At 41.4% G+C, this 9,999-nt stretch overlaps 1 protein-coding gene across 2 annotated transcripts in view; it reads left to right on the forward strand.

The window, feature by feature from the left end:
- The window catches only part of LOC119704448 (glypican-5-like), a 342,560-nt gene extending 333,942 nt beyond the window's left edge, over nucleotides 1-8,618 (forward strand). For both annotated transcript variants that reach the window (XM_038145739.1, XM_038145740.1), the window contains one exon: nucleotides 7,484-8,618. In XM_038145739.1, coding sequence (XP_038001667.1) covers nucleotides 7,484-7,686 — 203 coding nt within the window. In that variant the 3' untranslated portion in view covers nucleotides 7,687-8,618. The remainder of the gene's footprint in view (nucleotides 1-7,483) is intronic.
- Nucleotides 8,619-9,999: the final 1,381 nt, after the last annotated feature.

The raw sequence follows: 9,999 nt of genomic DNA on the forward strand, positions 1-9,999 counted from the left end.
CCCTAGGGCTGGGCAAAAACTGACTGGGAGCGTTGAGAACCTCACTGGCGCATGGACACAGCTCGGGCAGCAGCCTGGCACAAGGAAGCCTGAAATTCCTTGGGATTGGCCTTGCTGTACACAGGTTTTAGCCTACTCAGACCTGACCTTACTCTCAAGCTATGTGGTTGTCTTCTCATGGCATGAAGAAACTGTAAATGCTGCCCAGGTAGACCTGGCAGTGTTTTCAGAACTACTTTTCACTTCTAGACCTGAGGGCTGAGAGACATGCCTAGCTTAAGCAGGTGGGTAATAGTGTTTATCTTGGTGCTCTAAGTTCTTTTTAAAGTTAAGCAAAGTTTAAGGGAACTTCCAATCCTGGTTGTAAGTTGAACTTACTCTGCTGAAGTATAAGGTCATATCCAGGCCTGTTACAAAATGGAGCTCTCTGTGTTTAGAGCAGCAGAGCTAAATTAAAATCCTCATTACAAATGTCAATTGCAAATACAATTAGCAGGTTATGAAAAGGTTGGATATTCATAAAATGTAAATTTTGAATCCAGAAAAGGTGCAGTTTCTCCTTAAGGGAAAGAGTGCCAATAACACATGCTCCTTTTCTTCTCAAGAAATTAAGGAGTGTCTGGGGGAGAGGAGTTGGGATGGCTTTAAATATTTTTATACTCCCTTCCAAAATAAGTTTATAGTTTCCCCACATTCAATTTAATTAAGCCTTCGATTTGACCTTTGTATTGAGCAATAAAAGTTAACTGGGAAAGATGTGGGTAGAAGGAGAGCACAAACAAAGCATGCCCCACGTCAGCCAGTGTGAGAACTGTTTCTGTAACCAAAACTAATGAGATCATCAGGACAAAAGCAAGAGCCAAAGCATTTTCAATTATTACTAATATTTTTCTTCCTCGAGCCAGTTTATATTTTTCTTAATTACAGCTTTGAGCTGTGGCGTGATATTTAGCAGATGCCTTCAGCACTTGGCGTGCTGATCACTTGCACACTCCAGACTGGCAGGGGCACCTAATCTTTGAAGTCTGGAGCTCACATTCATCTTTAACCATAAAGGTCAGCCCTGCATTCCTGCATCCCCCCGAACTGCCATTAAGTTTAATAGGAGTTTGGAGCATGCGAGGCATGCGGGATCAGGATCGCTCTCAGTCTTCCTGATAGTACCAGTGAGGCATGTACACAATTTCCAAACTTAGCTAATTAATTGCACCATACAGTGCAGGCAGAAGGCTGTCACAGGGCTTTTGAGTTGTTTCTTTTATTACAAGAAAGTTACAACAAATGTTCCACAGATTTACTGGGAACATCATGTTTTACAGATACTTCCATGCTGTGTTTCAGGATATCATGTCAGCTGTGCTACACTACATACGAGGTATCGGGCAAACTAAACAAGCATAAACATGCAACCACAAACATGTGCCTAGGACCAGACTAAAAACAGATGTTTCCAGGAAATGTAAAATATGTTTGGCATGTTTTAAGCTTATACTTTCAGCTTGTCTGCTTTTGAGTAAGTCCCATATTAATATAAACAAAATGACAAAACCTTTTCTTGCAAATGACTGATTGATTAATGGAAGTACTGCTGAATCACACGAGGTTTGCTAGGTTGGATTATTTCTTCCCAAGGAAAAGATGGATTGTTCGTGCTTGACATTTTACCATGGCAGGAGCAGTTCTACGGGCAGGTTTACTTTTAAACCCAGAACTAATACAGTTGTATTGTGGCTCCTGAAAATCCTGCAGGGTTTGCTAAGGCCCTAAGCCAAACACATACAGTGGCAGGTTTCCTTAGAGCAGGACAGCTGAGATAGTGTCCTGCTCTCTCTGTACATGTGCATGTTGCACTCAGATGTTATGGACCAAAAGGTTGCTTGGGAAAAGGGGAAGGAGCTGCCATTTCATGCAAGTGTGGCTTCCAGGCACCTGACAACTCAAAATGTCTCATGGCTGTTCCTGCCTTTTCTTTATTACATTTGAATTAGTTTCTGAAAGTTCCAGCCAATGTTATTTCTTTCACAGAGTGGGTATGGGTCTCAGACAAAAGAATTTGCATCCAGAATGTGCAAAATGTGCAGGAAGTAAAGTAGCTCTCTCACTGGTCCACAGGGAATGGCAGTCTGCCAAAGATCACATCACATAGAGCTTAATATAGAACTAAAATGTGGAAGTAGACAATCCTGGTCCAAATTTATGATTATCCCCTTACTCATTCTTTTAAAAAAGAGAAAGTTCTTGAAGAGAGAAATGGAAATATTTCCAAATCAACGGGACACATCAGCTTACCCCCATAATCTTGTCCCACAAGTCTTCTGGAAAGGCTGGCTTGAACTAATGCCACTCAGGAATTCAGTGGAGAGAGTGGTCTATGCACCTAAAACTCCTGGAGTTCTTTCTTTTTCTGATTTAAGTGGGTTTTTTTCCTCCTAACACCAGGTTTTCATTCAAAGGTATGTGGGGAAAAGGCTTCTTTGGACACCGCATTCTCAGGCTGAAATAGAAAATGGTAGAACAGTACATACAGAGCTGTTCATTGCTCCCTTCTTCTGGCTCCACAAAGCATACATTACACCCACCTTTTACTGACTGGTATTATACAGACCAAAATAACAGACTCCAGAATTTGGAGAATTGCATCACGAGTTATCATACTTTAGGAGTTCTCACATTCCCATTTCCACAGCATTCCTGTTCCCATTTGTCTGCTGCAGCTGTAACTGGAAATAATTACTGCTGGTCCTAATGTCAAGATAATGGATTATTTGGAAATTGTTGGTACATTTTATGGCGACAGCATTGTTTTGCAATTTCAGAGCTTCTTCCTTTGAATATGTAAAAGTAATTTCAGCTTTTGCTACCCGAGGTGATAAAAAGCTAATAATAACACTGCAGCATCTACTGTAATTTAAGAGCCTGTTCCACCAAGTTGCACCTAGCTTTAATTTCTTATGAAGCTGTCAGCCAAACCCAAGCCTGTGATCGAAGGGAAATTTATCAAGCAACTGAGCTCCAATGTGGAGAGTAACTGCAGGTGCTGACCAGTTCACTTCAGACCTGTATTATGAGTGTCATTACACCCATGATGAGGCATTCAAGACCAAGGCATTAATTTGCTCTCGTAGATGCTGACAGTCTGTCTTTTCAAAGCACAGTGTTTGCATGAAAGTCTAGAAAGAAATGGACAGGAAGAGTCTAGAAATGGTCTGACTTGATGTAATTAACGTGGGGAGAGCAGAAATAAACAATCTCTGCTTCTTTTGTCTTCCCAGATAGCTGGGTTGAAAGTTCTCTCCAGTAGCTCCAGGTTAAAACTGATGGAAACGTGTCCAGAATCCCCACAGTGGATTGATGAGCACGGATCCTCTGCTGTCAGTGCCCCACTCCATTAGGAGCAAGGCTGCTGTAATTAACATTTACAGGACTGGTCTGGCAAATCTCTCTGGTTTGTTTTTATTCTGCCTCCCCTCTCAGGGGCTGTACCCCTGTCTGGTGAGAGGATCTGCAGCCTTAGAGGCACGCAGGCTGTTGGGCAGTCACAGTGCAGTGCCTGACGAGCAGTGGTTGTCATTAACCATCACAGAGAAAGGACTGAGCTCAGATCAGATCAAGAGAAGGACAAAAATGGAAGGAGGTTTCTGTTAAGTAGCTGAACTTGTTCATCCCTTGGCAAGACAGTAGGAAAAATGAACAGATTAAAGCAGACCCTGCTGATACCGCTCACTAGAGAGCAATAGCATGCAAGAACACCAGTAAATAGTTTTATCTTTGATAACCCCTAGCAGTGGCAAACTGAAAATTATTTGGCCTAGGAAGGGAGAGCTGACGGCTTGGGTGTCAATATGACTTGAACTTCTGTCTGATGACCTAGTAATAACCTAAAAAATTATAATGGCATTGTTCTGCCCCAGAATCTTTACTGCCTCTGATTCAGGTGTACTCACTGAATGCATGTGAAAGGCATAATCAGTCCTCACTATAGGGGAGGTTTCCTCCTCCTAAATTAGATGTCAGTGGCAGTTTTGGTTCTCCTGTCATCCTGAGCTGGTGTCTCTGAGGAATAGTATTGATCCATAGAGGTATTTATGAGTAGCTCGGTGCCATCAGAGCAGCATGTGCATTCCTGGGCAGCAATCTGTGGTTACAGCTCGGAGGTGAAGATAATCCTGAACACTCTCAACACTGAGGTCAAGTCGTTTTCATTCTGTGCTTTGTTTATACTGTCAAGATGTGAGTTCAGCAGCAGTTAACACAGATGAGAGTTCAGCTGAGGAAGTGGACTCAATCCCCTGGACTAAATGAGCTGTAGTCACGGGGCCTGGAGAACTCTGAGCCATCTTCAGTGACCCCAGCAGACCCTGTCCTCGGCAGGAGTCCCGAAAGGCTGCTCAGAAAGGCTGCTTTGGCACTCAGCTGCCTTCACTAAGCACCCTTTTTGGCAGGATTTGAATATCCTCACTGAGAGCTGGGTGAGGGAACAGCACAGCCGCCACTGCAGTGGCTGTATCAGCACCATGGTGCAGTGACAATAAACAGCACAGAACGATATTCATGTGCCGGGCTCCAAAGGACATCCTCTTGTCAGGCTGAGGTGAGCTGGAGCCTTCAGAGAGTTCAACCACTCCATTTCTGGAACAGAGAGAGGGATTGATGGTGGAAGGAAGTTTCTAGCAATGGAGAAAGCTTCTAGTGGGCAACCATAAAGCCTTTAAAACTCAGAAGGTAAATAGGAGAAAAACCAAAGCTGTGGGGTTTGGTGGGTTGGTTTTATGAAGTCATACTCCGGGGGCTGAATTCATGGGTGCTGAACATCTGGGGTTTGCTCTGTTGAGACTGAAGTTTCATTTCTGTGCTAGTCTTCACACTAACGTTTTTTTCTTTCCCAGCATGATCAGTATTTTTTGCCTTTTGAATGTCAGTAGTAGACTGAACATAACCATCTCTGACTCAGAGGAAAAGAATTAAGAGGAAAAACTCATTTAACTCAGAGTCTCTCAGCCAAAATCGTGGAGTGAGTAAGCAACAGGAACTCTGAGGAAACTGGAATAAAATGGGAAATCTTTATACTGCTGAAATTTGTGCCTTGAAAACCAAATAGAGGATTGAAAAAGATTTTGAACTGAATTGAAAGTTAAGCTATTTTTATTTTTTTATAAGAAAGGAGAAAACAGAGCATTATAAATAAAATGCCAATTTTGCACAATTAGATCCCAAATTAGAATTGGCCATGAATAGCATCGGCAGCTCCTCTGCTGTGAAGACAGAGAGAGAATTCAGAATGGAGTCCTTCCCTGGAAAGGACAAAGGCAGAATTTTCTAATGTATTATTTAACGCTTGTTATGTAGTGCATTAAGCAGTGACTGAGAGGAAAGCTTTTAAAAACCAACAGTCTCTCTGATAGCATTAAATCTTAGCCTAGATTTTTGTTAAAGTCAATAGTAAGAAAATAAACGAATTAATACATTTCAGTCTGCCCAATTTATAGACGCCAATCAAGTTACAATGCTGGACATGGCCAGCTGAAAGAGGGGAGTAGATTTACCTGAGTGAGGTCTTAATTTAATCAGCTGGCCCCAGAGAGCTGAAGTCAGCAGGCTGGGATGATATAAGAGGCAGCAGAGAAATAGTGCCTTTCCTGCAGTTGCAAAGGAGAGTGACAGTGATGGAAAGGACTCGAGGCAGTGTCAGAACACACCTATTTCCATGATTTATTCTTAATTTACTTTAATGACAGTCTGAAGGTTGTCCATTTTTCTTTAAATGTCCTCAGAATACTGATATTTTCCAAACATTTCAAGCATGCTTTTTCTCCCCCTCCTTTCTGTGAGCTCCACTGCAAGTTGCCATCACAGAGGAGCTCTGCCTGCACTTTGCCATAAGGAATTTCAAGCACAATGTCAGAATACCCTTTTCCCAAAGTATGCCTTGCCAGCTGCTGTCCCCTCACTGCAGTCCCTCTTGAGTCAGGTGTAGGAATCACACATTCCTCTGGGATTAATGTTGATATTATGGTAAAATGGAGGAATTCATTGCCTTTCTTTTACAGTTTATTCTGGCAAAAGAACAATGTGTGCTTTCCCAATACAATAGCTCATTTTTAGTATCAAGTGAATTTATTGATGGTTGTTCAGAACTACTGACATGCAGACAATGATCTCAGATTGCATTTACATTTCTGGAATACTTTCCATCTTTCCAGTTTCTGCCAGGAACTTGCTTCTGTGATTCAGAGTTTTCATTTTAAGATTGGACTGCTGTTTCATCTGCATTACAAATCCATGCCTTTTTCTTTCTTTTGTATGTGCACTGCATTCATTATTTACACAAATCCTTTAAACTTGGACCTGAACACTTATTGTTAATTATAAATTCTTCCAGGTAGGCATTTGTTCTTTCCAAGCACTCAGGTGTGCTTTTACAGATTGACTATAAAATCATCATCTCTTCAGCAGATGAAATAGTCTTTTTGTTTGTTTGTTTGTTTGTTTTTTCTCCACAATGCCAATGAGAGGGTTTAAGGGCAATATGGTCTCAGTAATATTTGCAAATAGCTTGGAAATGTCTTCATAACTGAAGATTTATTATTTTCTCCCTATAAAAAAACCAAATCCATGTTTTTGCAATAAAGGGCTACTCCTACTTTCTTCTGAATCCAATTCTTTATATGAAAATACATGGAATTGCCTCAAAATGCTTCTGGAGGGAGAAGCCTTCCAGTGCTCAAAGGACTTACAGAAAGCGGGGAGAGTGACCCTTTACACAGGCAGACAGTGAAAAGGATGAGGGGTAGTGATTTTAAATGAAAAGAGGAGAGATTTTGGTTAGATACTAGGAGAAGTTCTGTACTCAGAGGGTGCTGAGGCTCTGGCACAAGGTGCCCAGAGAAGCTGTGGGTGCCCCGTCCCTGGAAGTGTTTAGGGCCAGGCTGAACAGGGCTTGGAGCAGCCTGGGATAGTGCAAGGTATCCCTGCCCATGGCAGGGGGGTGGAACAAGATGATCCTTAGGTCCCTTCCAAACCAAACCATTTTGGGATTCTGTTGAGTCAATATCCAATCTCCTACAGCACCCCACCAGCCTGGAGGGCGTTTCACTGCAACATGCTACAAATCCACTCAATCCTAACTCCACGTTTTAAAGCATGAGCTAGTTTCCAGGTCAGGTGAAACTGCAGGTACTTTCTGTGAGAGAAGAGGTTCTGAGCCCAGCCACTGCAATGCAGAACAGCTGTTATTCTGCTCAGGCTGTGTCTGTGAGTAGCCACCAGGCAGGCAGAGGAGACGTGTTGAGCAAAACAGTGGGTGCTGAGGACGGAGCAGCCCTGCTGAGCCCAGCTAAAACATGAGTGTAAGTGCCCCATCAGTCTCCATCCATGTTTCAGTTACTCAGAGTGAGTGTACACCGTGTTCCAGCAATATTTAAATATGTTCAAGCACTATTTAAAAGATGTGTGATTAATCTCATGTTCACTTTCATGTTTTCAGATATACTCAAGGACAAGAAAACCCATCCAGAAAACAGAAATGAACCAAAACCAACCGTGAAAAAGATTGACACCACAACCACCACAAGCACTGTCAAGTCATCCTCCAAACACAGTGTAACTGGCAACGGGAGCAGCCCAGCCCTGAGTCCCTCCCTTGCTATCCTGGCAGCACTAGCAGTTCTGTGGCACTGTCCCCTGTAGCTGCATTGCCCTGCAGCTGCTGTGCTAGTGCTCCAGTTCACTGTCATTGATACCTGCAGCCTTACCCGACTGGAAACAAATGGAAATGGCTCTCTAGTTGATGTGATTTGTTAGGATAAATAAGAAGTGAAATGCTGGAGTTGGCAGATACCAAGTGTCATCACGTTCAATGTCTGAAGATAGCTTTTGGCAAAGCCCACCCAAGGTACAGCGAGGATGATCACAAGGGTCTGCGTAGCTTAAGTTATGGGGTAGAAATAACTGAAAACCCAGAAATTGTGTATGTGTGTGTTACTGGTTTTATCAATTTCGTTTGCTAGAATCTGACTGACTGTTGTTTATTTGTTTAATTTTTCTGGTAAGTTATATGAATGGTCAGTCTTCAAATTCAAGGCAATCCATACTTTGTTTTTTTAAGCGAGCAGCTAACAAGCTGTGCTACAGTTCATAAAATGGTAGAATGTTACGGGGTTGGGATGGACCTTAAGGATTATCGAGTCCCAGCCCCCCTGCCGTGGGCAGGGACACCTCCCACCAGCCCAGGTACCAGCTTGCTGCCCTGTAGGGGGAAGTGCCCTCTACCAGCTTGATGAAACTCCTGAGTGGTCAAGAAGATCAAAGCATGTTTGAAACTTCTTTTCACTCTTATTGTTTAGATTGTAGGAAGCAACATAAAAACATATGGTGTGTCTAATATATCAGTATAGTTGCCTTAACTGTGGAAAAAAATAGAACCACTTTGTTTACTGAGAGACACAGATAGTGAGTTTCCCTGTCCCACAAAATGTCATTACCAGATGCTTAAGCATATGCTCAAGGCTTATTGGATGAATGTCCAGCAAAGGGAAACATAAATAAACATAATAATGTTTTATCCACCTAAATGCAGCTCTGTACAGAAAAAAAAAAGAAAAAAAAAGAAAAAAAAAAGATAATTCAGTTAAAACTTACTTTGCCTATGAGATGTTACATAGAAACCATCTTAAGTTTTCCATAAAGGTCCCAGAGATATAAATTATTGGGAACTCCCATTAGACACTAACTAGATTTTCTGCATTATGGATCTCTGCAATCAACTGTTTCATAAACTGTATTATTTAATTACATTTAATGTTTAAAATTTTGTATCACGTTAGGTGTAAATGTAAAACATTCTGAAATCTAGAACATTCTCTGTTATGCTTCATCTTGATTGCTACCCTAGAAAATGTCAAATGTGCATTATATTACAAGGCTATTTTTTTTAAGTCAATGATACATTGATGCATTTTAACTTTTTGGATGAAAAAGTACTATAGTAACTTCTAATGGGTTAAGAGTTAATGTGTGTTTTCCAACAACTGTTTACAGTGCCATTGAATATATGTATACAAACACAACTGTATGAATACAGTGATTAATATGATAAATATATGAAACATTAGAATTGTTATATTTACTACATTTCATAACTATTACAACCGTTTAATGGCCATTTTCATGTTGTAGACTATTCTTATGTACAGTTTTGTAAGATTTAATGTAAAACACTTGCCTTTGGTTTTTGTAAAACATCTCTTTGATACTTGGTGTTACCCAGTCACGAGATTACTCAGAAGAAGAGCCCTGTGTCTCACTGACCAGCTTCAGGCATTTTATTGGCAACTTTGATTACAGAAGCCAGACTCAAAGAAGGTGCCGTGGGCCAGGATTACTGCTGGGTGCCACCTCACAGGAGGTGACAGTAGTACAGAATAAGCAGACAGTAAGTGAACAAAGGCTCACTACACTTGCACCTTTCCAGACAGTTATCAGTGAACGTGTCTAATTGTGTTTGGAAAGTGGGGCTTGAGTTTCATTTCCAGTTTTGGTTCTTAGATCATATTTACGACATAAAGGTATGATCAGAACCGTGGATGCACCCAGCTGCAAAGGCAGCGTCTCTAAAGTGGCAGCAGCTAAATTTTCTAAAAGATAATTCAACTTTAATGTTGAAACATGGAAATAAAATGGAGAAGATACTTACATTAACATCAAGTATTTTATATTTTAACTCTGACTTTTCACAACAGTAAGGATATTAATATCCCTAAGGAGTGCTTCCCAGTCCGATCAGTGAAAATCAGTTTTCCCACAAGTATTTAAATGGCTGTCCTGTGTTTTCCAGGGTTTGTGAGCTGCACCATTCTATGGAACCATAATTAAAAATGCTGCTTCTTGTGTTCATTTTCGGTGCCCTTTGGAAAAGTGCTGTTTTACCTGCGGAGTTGTGCAGGTCCCATCATTTGTGCACTGGAAGGACTCTGTAATGCCTGGCACTCTTGGAGAATGCTG

The sequence above is a fragment of the Motacilla alba genome, chromosome 9 (genome assembly GCF_015832195.1).
Source record: "Motacilla alba alba isolate MOTALB_02 chromosome 9, Motacilla_alba_V1.0_pri, whole genome shotgun sequence".
NCBI lineage: Eukaryota > Metazoa > Chordata > Aves > Passeriformes > Motacillidae > Motacilla > Motacilla alba.